Source organism: Cyclopterus lumpus, chromosome 22, assembly GCF_009769545.1.
Source record: "Cyclopterus lumpus isolate fCycLum1 chromosome 22, fCycLum1.pri, whole genome shotgun sequence".
NCBI lineage: Eukaryota > Metazoa > Chordata > Actinopteri > Perciformes > Cyclopteridae > Cyclopterus > Cyclopterus lumpus.
In genome coordinates this window covers 1,813,503-1,832,208 of record NC_046987.1, presented here as the reverse complement: position 1 = coordinate 1,832,208, position 18,706 = coordinate 1,813,503, and the positions used below count along the sequence as shown (strand labels likewise).

The window sequence follows — 18,706 nt, the reverse complement described above, 5'->3', positions numbered from 1 at the left end:
CAGGTGTAAGACCGGTAAATCTGAGTTTACTGACAGAGGTTTACCAGTTCAAAGGATTGTAAGTATGCTTGTTAGTATCTAGTACTACATTTCTAACCATGTGTGTAGACGGACCTTATAACCCAACCAGTCCAACATCATTGTATCCTTATCCCTTTATCTTCTTTCACGTGTGTCATTGTGCAATTGTTTTCTTAGTAAAGTGTAAAGTATTCTAGAAATGCTTATTCGTACAGGAAGTATGTGTCACTCAGTCGATCAGTGACTCTTTTATTGAACGTTTGACTGAATTCTATGATCGTGGACAACATGTTTTCTTGGACACTTCATGAGAAGTTGTTATGGTTTTATTTATTGATGTCGCCCATCAAGGCTTTATAAAGTCGTAGTAAAGCTGGAAAGCTCGCGGTGAAACTGGGAGGCTTGAGCAATCATACAAAAATGGAAGTGTAACAATGAGACAGAAGTGACCAACGTTAAACAATGCTAATGAAGGAAGAGCTTTAAAACGTTGGGAACTCTGCATATTAACTTTCTTACAGAGTTGGATGACAGCAGGAGAAGAAAAGATACTGTGCTCAGTATTCAAATGTGACATTCCACATGCTCTGTTGCTACATAGAAAAAGAACATGCAGCACCGCCTTTGCTTGGAAATTCCAGTCTAGCAACTGGAAAGGGAACGCCCCCTTGTGAAAGTGAGAATGATAAAACCATGAAGTGTGAGGAAGAGAAATGCATGACCGGACACACAACAGGAAGATCTGGTTAGCTTCTCAACATGAGCGGGCCAGGCTATTATGGTAAGAACCATGTGTTTTTTCCGTGAATGTGTTCAGTGGAATTATTCTTTTTTCCTGTGTTTGAGAGTCATTTATATTCATATGCATATTGCACCTCTGGATATACTTCTTCAATGTTTAACTTCTGTTTCAAAGTAAAGGTGGATTTATAGATGTTTGGGATGACAACTATGAATATAACACAATTATGGACCGAAGTACTTTTAATAATATTATATTTAAAGCATTGTGACAAAGTGTCTCCAGAAACCAGGACAGTATTTTACTTCTGTTAAATAACAACAACATCATCACCATCTCCATTGTTATCATCATCTAGTAAACAGAGATAATTATGGAAATTGATTACTGGAAAAAAACACACACACACACACATTCTCATATTCAATTCAGTTTATTTTGTATAGCCCAAAATCATAAATTACCACACATCGGATCAAGAAAAACTCCCAAAAAATAGATGTCATGTGTACAGAATGAACAGAGTTACAGAGTTACAACACATTCAATGAAATGATGACATAAGACTTGGAGAGACACTTGGAGCAACATTTTCTAGTTTGATATATCGTTTCATTTTTTCTACATACTAAATACATCTTTTGCACACACAGTTTGAGAAGCATACTTATACCTCTCTAACTGTCTGTAAATTGTACCTATATTGTGAAGCAAGGGGATATGAAAGCAGACATGGATAATTATTATATGACTTTTGGCTTACTATGGCGCAGGCATGAGCCACCCTACTCTGCCTGTGATTGGCGAGCTAGTGGCCCGTTGCTGTTGTTGGTTAGGTTTAGGGTAAGAATAATAGTGTAAGTCAAGGTCCTGCTTTTGCCATGGTTGTGAACAAATATTTTTAAATACATTTTTTTAATTTCATGCCTTTTTATAAAGCTGATATAATGAGATCTCAGGGCAAGACTTTATAATAACTGCACGCCATGAGGTATTAGTTAAGTATTGTTTCACCATTTGTAAATGACGTATTATATAATGCTTCATAGAGTGCACTATAAAGTTCTAATGTGACCAAATATTACAGAGACAAACACAAATAAACGGTAACACTTTATAATAACTGCACGCTATGAAGCATTATATAATCATTCATTTACAAATGGCGAATCCATCATTTCTGAAATGTGGAACAATGCTTTATAAATGATGAATTAAGTGTTACCAATGCTGGGAACCAACAAAGAAGATTTAGAAGTCAGTGGTCAGCTTCAGTTGCTAACATTAAAGACTACAAGCCAAGCCATAAATCTTGGTTTACTCATGAACATGGACAAACTATCACCTTATGATCCATCCGGGGAGAGGGATCCTCCTCTGTTGCTCTCCTGAAGGTTTCTTCCTTGTTTCCCTGTGAAATGTTATTTTGGGGAGTTTTTCCTGATCCGATGTGAGGTCAAAGGTCAGGGATGTTGTATGTGTACGGATTGTAAAGCCCTCTGAGGAGAATTTGTGATATTGGGCTATACAAAATAAACTGAATTGAATTGAATTAGGAATATATCAAGAGGTAAATGACTTAGAAAAGTAGGCACACCTTTTGTGATGTGGTCTTTACAGCTTTGTCTAAAATGCTGATCGGACAGCGATAGCTGAGTCGGAATAAATCCCTTTGGTGTCTTTCTATATCGCGTCAGGAGCTTGAATAACCTTGCTTTTGAAAGTTGCTATACAAACAAGCTTGCCTTGATGTCAATTACCGTAACATGATGCTCTGACTTGAGAACACGTGTGGTCTAGTTGGACCTGTTGGATAACACGAAAGTATGTTGTCATCAAGATAAACAAAGGCTGCTTTTTCAGGCTTGTAATCCAAGTGCTCAAAGGACACAGTGATTGTCTCGTGAGAGGTGTTGAAAAGGAAGTCAGCTAAAATTCCCTCAACAGCCTCTCTGTATGACGAACGGTGTATTTCTGTCGACAGGGTTCGGAGTTGCCGAAATTCCAAACGAAAGGAGGATTGTTCTAGTTGGGAAGACCGGAGTGGGAAAGAGCGCCGCAGGAAACACCATACTGGGAAGGGAAGCGTTTGATTCCGAGCTGTCTCCATCCTCCTTGACGTCTGAATGCCAGAAAGCTAAGGGGGTTGTTGGAGGTCGAAAAGTCGCCGTCATCGACACTCCAGGGCTGTTTGACACTAATTTCACCCAAGAAGTGGTGTTGAACAGGATCAAGATGTGCATCTCTTTCGCTGCTCCTGGTCCCCACGCCTTCCTGGTGGTTCTTCAGCTGGACAGGTTCACCCAGGAGGAGCAGGACACCGTCAAGATGATTCAGACCACTTTTGGAAACGATGCAGCCAAATACACAATGTTGTTGTTCACACATGGAGACCAGCTGAGGAACCAAACCATTGAGGACTTTATTTCAAAGAGTCCCGAATTGCTAGCCCTCATTCAGAAGTGCAACCATTGGTACCACGTCTTTAACAACGAAATCAAAGACCCTAAACAAACCGGTCAGCTCCTGGACAAAATTGACAAGATGACTATGGCTAATGGAGGAAGCTACTACACAAACGAAATGTTCTTGAGAGCAGAGGAAGCCATAATTAAGGAGAAACAGCGACTGCTGAGGGAGCTGGAGGCCAAGAAGCAGATAGAGCTAGAAGAATTGAGATCTCAATATAAGGAAAGGGATTACCGTAGGGAGATGAAGCGGGTGAATAGAAGATATGATCATGAAGCCAGAGCTATGGCGGAGAAATCCAATGGCTTTACCAAAGCTCCGGTAATGGCTGTGGCAACAACCTGTGGTGCTGCTCTCGGAGGTGTGATTGGAATAGCAGGAGGGCCAATCGGTGTAGTAGTTGGAGTTGCAGCTGGAGCAGCTATTGGAGCTACCATCGGTGTCATTTCTTTGAAGGTTTCAGAGAACTGCCATGTGCAATAAGGACCATAGAGTGAAATAATGTTTACGTGATTATTTTCTAGCTTGGAATTGCTTCTCTTTGCACATATCATTTATACTAAAGATGACTCTCAATCACTTTTCATTGATTTATTTTGTACCCAATTTTTATTTTATTTATCATACTGCATCTTGAACAGTGTATAATGTGAAATATAAGTGCAATCATTCATGCAGTTATCTTTGTGGATTGTGGCTGGATGATCACATGTGTACCATCTCAATAAAAAGTGTTAAACTGCATATGTGGATCCAGTGCATTCATTCCTTGAATTGATGTTCAAATGTATGTATGTATGTGTCTTTGCAGCCAAGGAATCACTGTTGCCATAACGCTGCACTTTTACCCTGAATATGACCACAATAACGGCCTTCAAACCAAACACTTCACAACAGCACATGTTCTAGCAGGAATCCGATCTGAAATCGGGGAGGAATTAACAACATTAGCAACCGAGGTTAAAGGTCTGGTAAATAGCTATTCACACTGTGTGACTCTGGCTATGGTCACACACTGGTCTTTTCTATGGGACTTTTTTTATGCAAAAAATGCCTGGCTCACATTGGGTTGAGATTACAGTGAGGTGTGGACAGCATGTGGACACAATCTGGGCAATTTGTCAAACGTAGTTCTTTGCAAACGGGCCGATGAGCTAGTATGGGGAGGACAATGTCGGCTGAAATAGGCGGCCAATGGCAGACTTATACCCTGTGAGTCAGACTAACGCTGATGTAAACAATGAACTACACTCACTTGGTGCTACTTTGTTACTGAGTTTATTTTTTCTTGCAAAAATGACTTAGACATTATACATTTTTAAAAATTGTTCCCACTAAATGTGAGGATTTGCAGCTTTCCCTTTCCTTTTTTTTTTGTTGAACTTTTTATTTTGCATTTTCAGCTTTCCCTTTCCTGTTGTCTTAAATGGCAGTAAACTAAATAATGATGGGGTTTGGAGATATAAAGTACGTTTGGCTAAATAACTTATGTACATTTAGTCAAGTAATATGTTACTTGTATTGGAGTACTGTTACTGTATTGCTACATTTACCTCAATAAAGGCTCTAAATATTCAGATCTGGCACTGAGCAATGAAAATGACATCACGGCTTAAGGTTGCTCAACATGTAGCACACTTAAACTACGTTAAACTAGTTTTTACTAAACTAAATTGTATATGTGTTTATTGTGTCAGCTTTGAATTGAATGTATATCTCAAGTTGTATTTCATTGTGCTTTCTGCTGTGTATATTTTATAATGAAGATGATGATATAGGACAGATGTGTATTTGAGAAAGAACAAAGAGCTAAAACACAGATGCTATGCTTTATCTCCAAAGGATCTCAGAAACGGAAGCAAAGTGATGAACTCCGAATCATTCTGGTGGGGAAGACAGGAGCAGGCAAGAGTGCAGCAGGGAACGTCATCTTGGGGAGGGAAGCGTTCAAGTCCGAACGCTCTTCTTCCTCCTGGACATTTCGGTGCGAAAAAGCTGAGGGGGAGGTCGGAGGTCGAAAGGTCACCGTCATCGACACCCCGGGGCTGTTTGACACCAAGTTATCCCAAGAGGAAGTGTTGAAGAGGATCGAGACGTGCATCTCTCTCTCTGCTCCTGGTCCACACGCCTTCCTGGTGGTTTTGAAGCTGGGCAGGTTCACCCAGGAGGAGCGAGAAACCGTCAAGATGATTCGGACCATTTTTGGTGACGAGGTGGCGAAATACTCAGTCGTGTTGTTCACACACGGAGACTATCTAAAGACGCAGACCATTGAAGGGTTTGTATCAAAGAGTGAGGAACTCAAGGAGCTCATTCAGGTATGCTACGGGAGATACCACGTCTTCAACAACCAAGACAACGACCGGGCGCAGTGCCATCAGCTCCTGGAGAAAATTGTCAGAATGACACAGGAGAACGGCGGATCACACTACATCAAGGAGTTCTTCTACGAAGCAAAACAGGCCTCAACGATAGAGCAACAAAGACTTTCTCTGGAGCTGACGGCAGAAGAGCAGCAGAGGAGGAAGACCTTGGAGGCTGGTGTTGAGAGAGAATTTAGTAAAAGGTCCAAGAAACGGAAGAAATGTCTTCTGCAGTAGGAGACGGAGGTATTCTGGCTATTCAGAGACAGCTGGGCTTGGTGAATAGATCTAGCTGGACTTTTCTATCCACTCAATAAATGTCATTTTCTACAAAACTGTATGCAGCCGGGGAAGCTTTGATCTAACCACGTCGTCTTTGTAGTCTATTTAGTGGAGCTGCATCCACATTTATGTTGAGTCATCTGTTCAAAGTGGGTTTACTCAGGAGTGTGTAGGGGTTGTGTGGTTCCTCCCATTGCTTTTGTCTTTCAATGCTACGGAATGCCATTGAAGCCCATATGAAATATATAGATAAATACATAAATAAATATTCTGTAAAAGTAATAATACTGTATTGACCGCAATATTAATATTGACAATAAAGCATTTTCAATTCATGAAATTCAATTAATTCTTAAGTCTACATAATAAAAAAAGACTTAAGTACTTATGTATATATTGCAGAACCGTGTTTTGATGAGAATGAATCCCTGTTTCCACCATTATTTCATAATGACCATTTCATTTTAAGGTGCAATACTGATTCATACATAGTGATGAACATATACATTGCTCTGATGCTCTCATAGTTATGCAATAAATGCAATGATGCATCGTGTTTTGCTTAATTGGAGTCAGATGTTGTCATTGTGCGTGCTTTATGAGACCATAGAAATAGAAGAGGAGTAGAACATTCATAATAAATGTGACAGGGTGGTCAGAGTGGCAGTCAATAGCATCTCACTGGTCCCTATACAGAAAGCCAATGGGATTCTTCCATTGGAATTATTGCAGAAAACAAACAATGTGGCCGACAGACGTTTATGATGCTTACACGTTTGGTTCAGCAAGATAATCTTCACAGACAAAAAAAACTTTTTGAAGCATGAATACAATCACCAGAAGTAAAAAGCTAAAGTGAGGATATAAACAAACCAGTCGGTGTGATGACATTTAGTCGTTACATTTAGCTGCTTCTTGGCAACCGCCTTTTGAAGACATGAGAGGGTTGTACTGTAGGTAAAACCAAACGTTCAAATCTTTTATGCTCGTATTAACTCCTGATCTTATTTCAGGCATCGAGCCAAAACCACATTTGAGACGGGGGAACCAGATGTACTAAAATGCTGACTCCTTTCTGGGTTTGAGTTTGAGTTCTGAAAACTAGTGAGTGAGACACACTTTACGGAAGTGTGTTATCGCCATTGCAACTTGTTCTTTTTGACCTCGTCAAATGACCATGGCAAACAGCCTCCTGCCATGGCCCTGCTGATGGGACATTTAGACAGTTCAGCTGTATATTAATACTCAGACAAAAAGCAAGTTAACAAATCAAACTAGAAAACAGGGGCAACTTCAAATACATCTCCTGAACAACTGTACCTAGTGTCCTATCATGCCATTGTTTCCTGACAGGCAAATATTGTATGAGGAGATGAGCCATTTCCAAGCAAACAGAAGCTGAGTTCATTGGTTCTGCAGCCAAACCTTCTGAAGGTTAACGATTGAACAGTGACACCTGCTGGCCGTGTTCTTTATTGCACCTAAAGTGAACATGCGCCCAGTATAGACTGGGTCAAAGCAACCAATAGGAAGTCTGGTTACGGTTTGTTTGTGATTTTTTTTATTTATACATTTTAATTATGAATATACATATTTCCTATTGTGCATTATATGTAAAATACTGATTGTATTTTGGCAATATCTAATATAGTAGGTTGGCACAAACTTTCCACAGAAGGATAACTGTGACAATTCACATTAGATATAATCCCCTCATGATCTCTGTCATGTCTTTTTATTCGGTTTGCCTTTACTTGAATATATAAGATTTTTAAGATTAGGTTTTGGAGACATCTTCAAAGAAAGTAGATTACTTTTACTCTTCTTTTTAATTTCAAAGTGTGTCCTTAATATTTGTAACAAGATTGATTAAAAGAAAGAACATTATATATATATATATATATATATATATATATATATAATTTTTTGAACATGGATTTTTCAATAAAAACCGATAGTTTGTCATATGTTGTTGTCTATTTATATATAAAAAAGAAAACAGAACTAAAAAGCAAAAAAAACGGAGACGGCGATGGAGATCACGTGAGTCCTCAGCAGCGCGGTCATGTGACGTACAGAAGCGTACACATGTGCAGCGGCCGCGCGCAGCGACCACCAGTGTAGCAGGATGGGGCGCAGAGAGTTGGCCGCGCTGCTGCTAGGGCTCTCCGTGGCCCTGGGCTCCTCTCACTCTTATGTCCTCCCCCTCCTGGGGCTCTCCGTGGCCCTGGGCTCCTCTCACTCCTACGTCCTCACCGACGCAGAGGGCCTGGGCAGAGTTTTTGACGGAATCGGAGGTTTGAGCGGCGGAGGGGTGAGTTCCGTCCGTTTGTTCTATTTACTTCCTGCTAGTTACGGTACTGCCCACTGGAGTTAAAGGGGACGTTGGCTGCCTGAATACTTGTGCGCCGATAGCATCCCTCTGTCTCGGGTAACGTTGTATTGTGTGCGCCGCTCCCTTTTAGGCGACGTCCCGGTTACTGGTGAACTATGCAGAGCCGTACCGCAGCCAGATACTAGACTTCTTGTTTAAGGTAGGACACTTCGTTCACTTCCTTCACTTGTTCTACGGACGTAACCTCCATAAAATAACAACAACTCGTGACTTTCAGCCGAACTTTGGAGCCTCTCTGCACATACTGAAGGTGGAGATAGGAGGAGACGCTCAAACTACTGGTGAGTGATGTTATTACCACTACAACTTAAAAACACAAAGGTTTGTATTTTCTCTTGACAATGATTGTCTTATTCAAATTTCTGTGGATTTAATTTTGAGTGACTTCACCAATAGAGCGCCAACATTTTGTGCCCAAATACATCCCAAAGATGTGCTGAGAATTGCAAAATGAGTTTCTTTTTCTTCATATTAAAAACAAAATGCTAATAATTTAATTTAAAAGGAGCAGATATAGCATTATTTAAACGACGTGGGGTTATGTTCCTGCATGCCGTGTGTACGTCTTGTACTAGTGCAGTGAGAGCTGGGCTTTCTGAGGTCCTGAGCAATGCACCTGACATGACATGGGTCCCCTAGCAATGCTGGAGAATCGGCCGCTGAAGTTCCCTTTCTTCATTTCTTCTTGAATGTCACGTGGTGAGCAAGTCCAGAGGTTGAGTTAATACGGGGATCCCCTTTCAGTACACGACACAGTGTGTGCATAGTGCACTAAAACACATGTCCAGTGGAGCTGAAGAGGTTGCGATGGTCTCTGCACAGATGAGGACCGACTCACAGACAGGCTCCTATTTCAGTGAGGTGGTAGTTTCATTCTCGCTATCTTCAAAACAACAGGCCTCTCTAACAGGAGACCAGCTGAAATATGGTATATTGTGGCTGCTTTGATATTCAAACGGAGGGATTATATAAAAGGCCATGGATAAACCCTGGATCCTTAGACGACACAATGAATAAGAGGTTGGTTCTGTGCTCTGTTAGCTCATGACTGTTATCTGTCTTCTCTTTGTGAAGATGGAACGGAGCCGTCACACATGCACTACGAGAACGATGAGAACTTCTTCCGAGGGTACGAGTGGTGGCTGATGAAAGAGGCCAAGAAGAGGAACCCAAATATCACACTCATAAGTAAGAAAGAACAATGTGGCTTCTTCTGCTCTAAACTACTGGAAGCTTTCACAACTTCTTCAATTGCCTTTTTACAACTTGCAGTGTTCATTCATTAACGGCACACAGGGCTGATCAGGCTGTGCACTCAGACAAGAATCTGTGTATTGCTGAGGCCGTTAGGATGAAGATGCACAGTGTTCCATCAATGGAACCGCAATGCCAAACTGTCTGTTGGTGCCTTCATGTAGGTTTGCCCTGGGCGTTTCCTGGCTGGGTGGGCCGTGGTAAGAACTGGCCCTATGACTTCCCAGACATCACTGCAGCATACGTGGTGAACTGGATCCTCGGGGCGAAGCAGTACCATGACCTGGACATTCAGTATGTTGGGGTGCGTACTCGCTTACTTACTTTGAATCCCATTCCTGTTCTCGCACCACGCTGTGCAAAGTAGGACTGCCTTTTCTATCCGATCAGCCCAAACCTTCAACGGAGGACATGGTGTTCATATTCATCCATATTGAACTTTTTCCTATGAGGTTAATGCAATTAAAACACCTTTTCATATCATGGTCTAAGTTGGAACTTACTACCTTATGGTTACAGGACGACCACTCTACCCCATGAGCCACAAATATGGGGAGAGGTCAAGGCCTGAATAGTTCACCTCAATGTAGTCTGACACCTTTTTTTCCCTTTTTTTTTCTCCTCTTCACAAGAGTTTGATATTGTTATAACATAGCATATAAAATAGCAATGCAATGTCAAGAATTGTATTTATTCTTGTTCTATAATTTCATAAATACAACAAAGTATAGTTTTTGAATATATATAAATAAATAAATAAAACTTGCTAAGCTATGATATCAAATAGCTTTTGCGTCTCCAAACTACTTTTATTTGGTGGAAAATATGGCAAAATGGCTCTTTGGATTGGTTGCTGCTTTCATAGATTTGATGTTCGCTCTCAAACTAAAATTCACTTTCATCTTTTTAGATTTGGAACGAGCGAAGCTATGACAGCAAGTACATCAAGGTAATCCTACCCTTCTATCTTTCAATGTCCCCTTATTGCTTTGAGTGATACATGTGCATTATGGGTAAGCTCAGCCTGAACTGTAACTGAAAGGAGAAAAACAGCCTCCAACATTGAGTCGTGTCCCACGTGAGAGATGCATTTCAAATCTCAGCGGTACAGATATTGAAAAGTTGTAGCTGGGTTCCTCTGAGAGCATGTCTTTGTTGCCAAGGTGCTCCGGAACACGCTGGATAAAGTTGGTCTCACCGGTGTTGGCATCATTGCAGCAGATGGCGATTGGAGCATCGCTAATTCAATGCTCGTTGACCCCCAGCTTAATGAGTCTGTTGAGGCCATCGGGTGAGTACAGTTGGCTCGGCGTCACACTAAAGTGGCACCGTATCAAAGTCTTGCTGCAGAATCACTCACTGGTCACGATGTAAAGGTGTGGGGATCGAAGCGCGTGCTGGGTGTTCACCCAAGGACAATCTGGCATGACAACTGATTAACTAAACATGTGATGCACAGATGGTGAAATGTCCACTGCAACGGTCTTCTCCAGCAATCGATGTGCCGGGCTCCGTCAAAGCTGATTGTTTGTGGCTGTTTTTCTATTTGGACTTAAAAGAGACAATCGTAGGGTGACTTGATAAGCTGCATATAGAGTATATCCATATGCATGGGAGAGTGTTTTCCTTTACTGCATGGCATTTCTACCATTATGTTTTAAACTGTACACTATGTTGCTGCCTAATGTCATGTTAAAGATCCTCAGAAACATTTCTGTTTCGTTAACATCCCGACAGCAATCAATGACTCAACTGCTCTGACAAAGGAAAACAATCTGGTATCTGTTCGAGACTGTAACAAGCCGGTCCAATCATTTGGCCCCAATGTAAAGATTAGATAAACGACCTGCCCGTCACCAACGTCTTCCACAAGCTGCTATCCTAACAGCTGTGAGCCATGTTTGTTGTTTGGGTATATAATGATCATTTAGGGGGAGTGGCTAAAGGGACGTTGTGTCAGTGTGTCTGACTTGGTCAGCGTTTGGAGCTCGTGCTGCCAGCTACTGTCTTGAAGAGTTGACAACAATGGGCTGGAGATTTCGGTTGGATAGTTTTTATTATCTAGCGTACTCTTGCACATTTATCCAGATTACCGGTGTCGCTCACAGTGACACACCCACAGCCAGGGCTGGACAGGTTACTGATTCTTAAATCTGATCTCCATCTTTGCATCTCTGCCTGTCTTCTAACTGGAGAAGGTGTTTACCAGTTAGCCTATACTGCCACTATACTCATTTTGAAAAAAAACGGGTTGCTTGTGGAGTAACTAGTAATCATGTTCCCACATTAAACTCTTTGTGCAACAATGGTTCATCTATCGTTATTGGATAGTCTCGATATCAACCAATCCAAGTTGAACTAGGAGATGAGTTCTGATAAATCAATAGTGCACCACAGCTGGCAGACACAGCTGGAGACTAGCTGGTGAAGACAGTGGAGCATTCAGCCAGATAACGTTCTAGTTGGTGGAGACCAAACCAGGAGAGAGAATATTTGTTCACATATCCAGGATGACCACTACAAATGAATGAATAAATATGATAGTCCACTGTTTGCAAACATGTTAGCCATATCAACTCAATTGATAATATGCCATATGTTTGGCTGGCTGAAAGACGAGAGTGAAAGCAGCTTTAAAGTCCGTTCTCTTTATTTCCAAAGTTCCGGTTTCACGTGGTTGCAGCCAGCACTGTAAAGTCTGTGTGTTCCTGTGCTCTCTGTCTTCCTGTGTGACTGCCACCGGCTGAACCAGCTGCTGCGGTACACTCTGGACAAGAGTGGTCTGGAGACAGTCAGGATCATAGCCAGTGACAACCTGTGGGAGCCCGTTGTCCTGTCTCTGCTGCTCGATCCCGAGCTCAGCAGAGCCGTAGACGTGATAGGGTAGGACCATCCTCTGAGCCGCTGTTTCCTGTAACACTGAGCTATTAACAGGAGAATGAGTGCATCTTTAAAGACTTGGGACTACGGTGTTAACCTGCATGGTGTGATGTACAGTACTAACAATAGGAATGTGCCTGTGATCTCAACCCTTCTGCTTTGAGTGAATGAGCATCTTCTTCCATTTGTTTGTGGTTTGAAGCAACTAAAGAACCACCAATCATGTTTTCTGTTGCTGATTTTGATCACTTTTATATCAGTACAGAAATATCAAGGACATGTCTGAGATCATTTTTAACCAGTTTACATAGTTTGTCCAGCAGTGACACGTGACCCATCTTAAGAAGCAATTAGTGCCAACTTTCAGTACTTTTGGATACTCATGTTGGTCAAAAAGGAAGGGAATGTATTCCCCTCTAGAATCAGTCAGACGGTATGTTAAAGTAGTTTCATTACATTGCAGTGTTCTCCAGATTGTTCTTGAGGCTGTGTGACATGGCTGCACTTATCCATAGATTTATATTTCCTCCGTCAGATTAACATGTCAGTATGAGGCGTTAACTCTACTATATATGGACATGTTTCTCTCTTTGTATTAAAGAGGCTCTAAGTTATGAGTGTAATCTGTGAGACCAAACACAATGAGAACCATGAGCTTGGTGAGCAGGTGTTTCCTGGAACTCTTTGTCTGGCTGTTGGCTAGTTGATTGGTGCACCGCTAATATCTACGAATACCGTCATGCATTAACCCAGTCACTACATAGTTGGTAAATGTTGAGTTTGGACTTCACTGTGGGTGGGTGTGACATTCAGGGACCTTGACCGTGTGTATAGTTGCTGTGACATTCAGGGACCTTGTGCTTTGTTGGTGTGGCATTCGGGGACCTTGACCGTGTGCATTGTTGGTGTGGCATTCAAGGACCTTGTGCATTGTTGCTGTGACATTCAGGGACCTTGACCGTGTGTATAGTTGCTGTAACATTCAGGGACCTTGACCGTGTGTATAGTTGCTGTAACATTCAGGGACCTTGACCGTGTATATAGTTGCTATGACTTTCAGGGCCCTTGTGCATTGTTGGTGATGCATTCAGGGACCTTGACATTGTGTATAGTTGCTGTGACATTCAGGGACCTTGACCGTGTGCATTGTTGGTGTGGCATTCAGGGCCCACTACCCGGGCACCACCTCGGTGAAGGAGGCCCTGAAGACACAGAAGAAGCTGTGGTCGTCGGAGGACTACAGCACTTTCAACGACGAGGTGGGGGGAGGCTGCTGGGCTCGCATCCTCAACCAGAACTACGTCAATGGACTCATGACGGCGTGAGTAAATACACAAGCAGCGCTTTGTGAATGAGTGGACATCTGACTAAATGTGTTTATTTTATTAGGATTGTAGAAGTTCATCAAATGCTTTCCTTGAATAACCTGAAATGTATGCTTGTAGCCCATTCATTTTTAACCTATGGGAGGAGCACTACCCAGTTATATATTGGTTTATTTTAAGCAAACATAAGAGAATATATTACATGTTTGACTTGTAAATGTGATGTGATGTGATGAAGGTGATTCTCCCTCCAGCACCATCTCCTGGAACCTGGTGGCCAGCTACTACAAGGATCTGCCATTCAGCAGAGACGGGCTGATGACGGCTGAGGAGCCCTGGAGCGGCAACTACGTGGTGGAGTCTCCAATCTGGATCACAGGTGAAGCATTGATTTCAAACAATGCAATGAGCCACACAAGCTGCTTCGTCAGCCAGAGCCTTTATTAGAGGTGTGCCTCGATGCAAAAAGGGAGACTTCCATGGAGCTCCTGGGTTTACGCACCAAACATGGCTGTGGGAACTTTGTTGCACATCAACCCCCTCCTCCCTTCCATCTCTGTCTGTCTTCAGTCAAAATATCTGATAATGCATGAATAGGACTAGCAGCAGCGTGGGAACTGTCCCTGTTTCTACTCTCTACTGTCAGACGGTGTCCCTGCGTCTCCACAGCTCATGTGAAGACACAAGGCCACGCTGCACACTAATGATCGGCTCCCCCACCCAGCTCACTGCCACTCCGTTGCCTTTTATGAGATAAACTGGGTCACCACGGGCAGAGTGTGAGGTCGTATCAATGTACAATCGGTGCCCAAGGTCGAGTTAGCTATTCACATACGGAACATTCACTGAGATACAAATGTAGTGTTTTTCGACATGTTTCACACGCGTGTGTTCTGGAAACGTGGGATGGGAATCCAACTTTACCTGATAGATTTGAACCAAAAAAGAAGTTATTATTTTGTCACAGTTCGGAGTTTAAAAGTTGACAGTGCTGTGGCTCTTAAAGAAAGAATCTTAATACGATGTCCTCTGAAACGGTTTAGTACGTACATGTTCATTTGTTTCCCTCGTAGCCCACACCACACAGTTCACCCAGCCAGGATGGACCTACCTGCAGACTGTTGGACATCTGACAGGAGGTGGAAGTTATGTAGCGCTCACTGACGGGAAAGGAAACCTCACCGTTGTCATAGAGACCATGGCAAGTTAGGCTGTCCTATTTGGATCAAAGCGTTCCTCCTCTGATTGTGTAATAACAGCTGTACACCAACAGAGATCCTCTTGAACGTGTTCTCCCTGAATATCTTTACAGACTCACGATCATTCAGTGTGCATAAGACCCCCGCTCCCTCCCTTCAATGTGACTTCCCAGAATGCAACTTTCCAGCTGAAGGGATCCTTTGTAAGTTCCTCTGCGGTCTTCATCCCACTGTTTAAAATGAGCGAATGATTCTTTTGTCTTACTCCTTGATTCTTTCTTTTTCCTAGGCCTTCATAAAGGAGCTCCAAGTGTGGCGCTCACAGTTTAACTTCAAGAGCAAAAAGTCCTCCTTCTTTCAGAAGCTAACGCCACAGAAGGTACAAGATTCCTCCTCCAACAAACCTCAGCATCAAGTAACAACTTTAACAGTCTTTGTATATGCTTATGTCTATGACGTGATTTCAGCTTCAAGATGGATCATTCACGTTGGAGCTGGCTGAAGATGAGGTTTACACGTTCACCACACTTCCAACAGGGCAGAAAGGCCGCTTCCCTGCCCCCCCGCCCTCTGCTCGCTTCCCTAAAGTCTACAAGGACGACTTTAACGTCCGTAAGTACGGCATATGCAGCACGCAGAGCATTTACACTTTGCTTATTGAATTCTTCAAATGTCAAACAATATAATGTGTATCAGACAAATAAATCATTTTACAGGACCAAACTCAAACCGAAGTTATAGTACACATTAAGAGCAATAGATTCATTATTTATTTATTTTTAGCATTTTGAAGTTTAATTCCTAAAAGGATTTATTTGTAATAAGTCATTTAATGTTAGACAGGGCCACAAAGTATGAGCTTTCTCAAAATATGAATACATTTAAGTGTATAAGTATAGTTGATTTTTCCCCGTGTACTCTGTCCCACCTCCTGTAGGAAACCCCCCCTTCTCAGAGGCTCCAGACTTCGCTGACCAGACGGGGGTGTTCGAGTACCACATCAACATGACCGACCCCGGACCTCACGTCTTTACCCTACGACAGGTTGTGACTGAGAGGCCCGTCACATGGGTGGCTGACGCTGACCAGACCATCAGTGTCATAGGAGACCATCAGTGGTAAGTGCCTCATCGTGTTTGTTTTCAACACTGGTGTCCCTGTGAGAATACACAGGATTACTTCAAGTTACTGTCAGGACCCAGCTCCTTGTACTAACTTTCCATCCAGCGTAACGATGTGATGTTACAGGGCCGACCTGACGATCACGTGCGACGTCTTCATGGAGAGCGTGAAGGCCGGTGGCGTGTTCATAGCAGCCCGGGTGGACAAAGGAGGCCAGGCAGTCCGCAGCGCTAAAGGGGTCTTCTTCTGGGTGTTTGCAGACGGCACATACAAAGTTACCAACGATCTCGGTCAGTAGTGTCACCCTCTGCTCCATATACAAACATACATACATGAGGAAATATATTTTAATGGAAAAAAAAATCTTTTTAAAAGAATAAGTCAGGCAATATTTTATGATTCTTATTGTCAACCAATCCCATGAGAAGAGCAACTCCAGTCATGCGTTAGTACTAATACTTTATGACTTCTTGAATGTTGCTCTCTGCCCTAAACTCATTGGTGCTTTAAAAAAAAAAAGAAAAGCCTCGGTAAATTCCAGAAACAGCTGACTACTTCAGTTTTAAGCACATGCTGGTCAGACAGGAGGAAATGGTGGATTTGTTGAGGACTATTTTCAGTAGTGGATTATTTCACATTTGGTGATCATGTGATCCATTTCTTTGGGGGTAGTGAGTATGTGCTATTGAGTAAAATAACAGGAATAAGATACATCAGACACTAGTTGTTGTTACCTTTTCATTTGAACTATAGAACATCTCTGGACATGCCGTTTTACAGCTTGTTGTTTTGACCTTGGGGCTCAACTTTTCCAATAGCAACACCGTATTGGTTTAACTAATTGATCTCCCTCTTGGTTTGATTTGTATTCAATAACTACATCAAATCAAGCAAAAACATGACGCAATGTGATCATCACAAAGACATTTGTTCATCATGTAAACCTGCACAACAACAACAACAATTATTTGCCCAACATGGAACAAATCAAGCTATTACAAGAACAAATGTAAAGGCACAAAAATAAATATTAAATATATTTTACTGGAGGAAAAAAAAGGAGTAACTCAAACAAACTGAGAAAGAAATTTAAATAATTAATATGTGGTAATAAAATGGATATTCAAAATAATATGTTTCAAATTAAATAAACCGTAAATAAAATTAAATAATGTGCAAAAGAAAATATAGCCTTTATAATCTGCGAATGATATGCTTCAGCAGTCTTCCTGTTTGCAGAACCGAAGTTGCTCTTCATATCTGTGACAGCTGGAGTGTCCAGTCAGTGGGGGTCAGGGGTCGCGGCCCCATGATGAAGAATCACTGGTCTAGATCCCATTCTGGCTTTTATGCCTGTCAATCACTGAGAGCAGCTTTCCACTCGTTTGTCTTCCTGTCTTGGTTTTGGTATTTTCATGGAATTTGTTGACATCAGAAAGAGTACAGATTGCCACCAGACAGAAATCAAAGAAGTCTTCTACAAACGGTTGTATATGACCATATTTGTGAAGATGACCTCAGAACATGTTTCATTCTCTTAACAGCTGGACAGACGGTACTGGCGGAGGGAAAGTCTGGAACCCGAGCGTATGGTTGGCACACTGTATCCCTCACTGTGGAAGTAAGTGGAGACTTCAAGGTTGTGAGTGTTTGAAAGCTTTTCTACTGACGCTCCTTTATGTGTCCAACTCAAACCGTGGGCTTTTGGTGACCTGCCATAAGGATTAATGTAACACTGAAGACCAAAGCAAACAGCAGCTTGACTGAGTCTGGAGACTGCCCATGAAGACTTTGAGATTAGATTAGATTGAGTTTGATTGGAATCCCACATTGGAGCCTTTTTGCTCTTTGCAAATTAATTGAGGACGAAAATAATCATTAGTTGTTGTTGTAGTAATATATATTTAGAGTTATTTAGCGAGCTGATAGCTTTAAATGATTGATCGATCAGGTCACACTCACTAATAATAAACATGGAGCTTGTTTTCGAGCAGTCTGGCTTACACTCCATAGAGTTCATGGACTGGACCTGCAGTGACTGTTGTTAATGTTGGTTCTCAAAAGAATGAGCCTCTCAGCTAGATGAGTCCTACTGTATCTGAGGAAGTTGCTCAGTGTGTGTAGTGTGTGTAGTGTGTGTGTGTGTGTGTGTGTGTGTAACCTGTCACTGCCCCCCACCCTGTAGGGTCAGTATGCGTCGGGGCAGCTGAATGGATACCCGCTGTGGAGGAATGCTGTGGTACTGACACCAAAGAGCGGCTGGGCTGCCATCGGAACCCGCGCCTTTGAACTGGCTCAGTTTGATAACTTTGCTGTGGTGGCAGAATACTGATTTCACTGTGAAAACAATATTTATGAGGATGTGGTGACCCAAGAATTAAGAGAAAAGGAAAAGGGCACACAATGTAATTTCAACACTGATATAATTGTAAATCATGCACAGTTTTTTAAATATTTGTTTATAGTTTGCTTTTTAATGATTTTAAAAATGGCCGAAATAAAAAATGTGTACAATAAAAAGTGTTTATAATTCTAATAGTGTCATGTGGTTGATAAATAATTGCCTTGATGCTCTGAAGAGATGATGAGCACTGGTTGGAGCTCATCTTGTCTCAGAGGCCGGGCGGAGACGAGAGGTTCAGGGGTCTAGACGT

General features: G+C 42.0%; 2 protein-coding genes across 3 annotated transcripts; both read left to right on the top strand.

Annotated features, from left to right (window-relative positions):
* The first annotated feature begins 649 nt into the window (after window positions 1–649).
* Window positions 650–6,308, top strand: LOC117751523. The gene is made up of 3 exons (XM_034563439.1): window positions 650–802; window positions 2,748–3,706; window positions 5,053–6,308. Exons 1-3 carry the CDS (start codon window positions 781–783, stop codon window positions 5,830–5,832), a joined length of 1,761 nt encoding a protein of 586 aa, XP_034419330.1. The 5' UTR covers window positions 650–780; the 3' UTR covers window positions 5,833–6,308.
* A 1,667-nt stretch (window positions 6,309–7,975) lies between these two features.
* Window positions 7,976–18,542, top strand: galcb (galactosylceramidase b). Of its 2 annotated transcripts, none has more exons than XM_034563399.1 (17): window positions 7,976–8,191; window positions 8,343–8,411; window positions 8,490–8,553; window positions 9,347–9,460; window positions 9,691–9,830; window positions 10,437–10,475; window positions 10,690–10,817; window positions 13,572–13,727; window positions 13,986–14,110; window positions 14,805–14,932; window positions 15,044–15,133; window positions 15,220–15,309; window positions 15,398–15,542; window positions 15,868–16,048; window positions 16,179–16,342; window positions 17,597–17,673; window positions 18,238–18,542. In XM_034563399.1, the coding sequence occupies exons 1-17, from the start codon at window positions 8,006–8,008 to the stop codon at window positions 18,382–18,384; spliced, it is 2,043 nt and encodes a 680-aa protein (XP_034419290.1). In that variant the 5' UTR covers window positions 7,976–8,005; the 3' UTR covers window positions 18,385–18,542. The 2 variants fall into 2 exon arrangements, with proteins under 2 accessions (XP_034419290.1, XP_034419289.1); XM_034563398.1 differs by lacking the exon at window positions 10,690–10,817 and adding an exon at window positions 12,279–12,409 and having other exon boundaries at window positions 7,980–8,191.
* The last annotated feature ends 164 nt before the right edge of the window (window positions 18,543–18,706 follow it).

Bases quoted from the DNA above. Each gene is read 5' to 3' on its own strand.
- LOC117751523 (XM_034563439.1), top strand. From the start codon at position 781: ATGAGCGGGCCAGGCTATTATG. The intron at 803-2,747 runs GTAAGAACCATG...TTCTGTCGACAG, and splicing joins GAGCGGGCCAGGCTATTATG to GGTTCGGAGTTGCCGAAATT. The intron at 3,707-5,052 runs GTGCAATAAGGA...GCTAAAACACAG, and splicing joins AGGTTTCAGAGAACTGCCAT to ATGCTATGCTTTATCTCCAA.
- galcb (XM_034563398.1), top strand. From the start codon at position 8,006: ATGGGGCGCAGAGAGTTGGCCGCGCTGCTGCTAGGGCTCTCCGTGGCC. The intron at 15,543-15,867 runs GTAAGTACGGCA...CACCTCCTGTAG, and splicing joins CAAGGACGACTTTAACGTCC to GAAACCCCCCCTTCTCAGAG. The intron at 16,049-16,178 runs GTAAGTGCCTCA...GTGATGTTACAG, and splicing joins GTCATAGGAGACCATCAGTG to GGCCGACCTGACGATCACGT.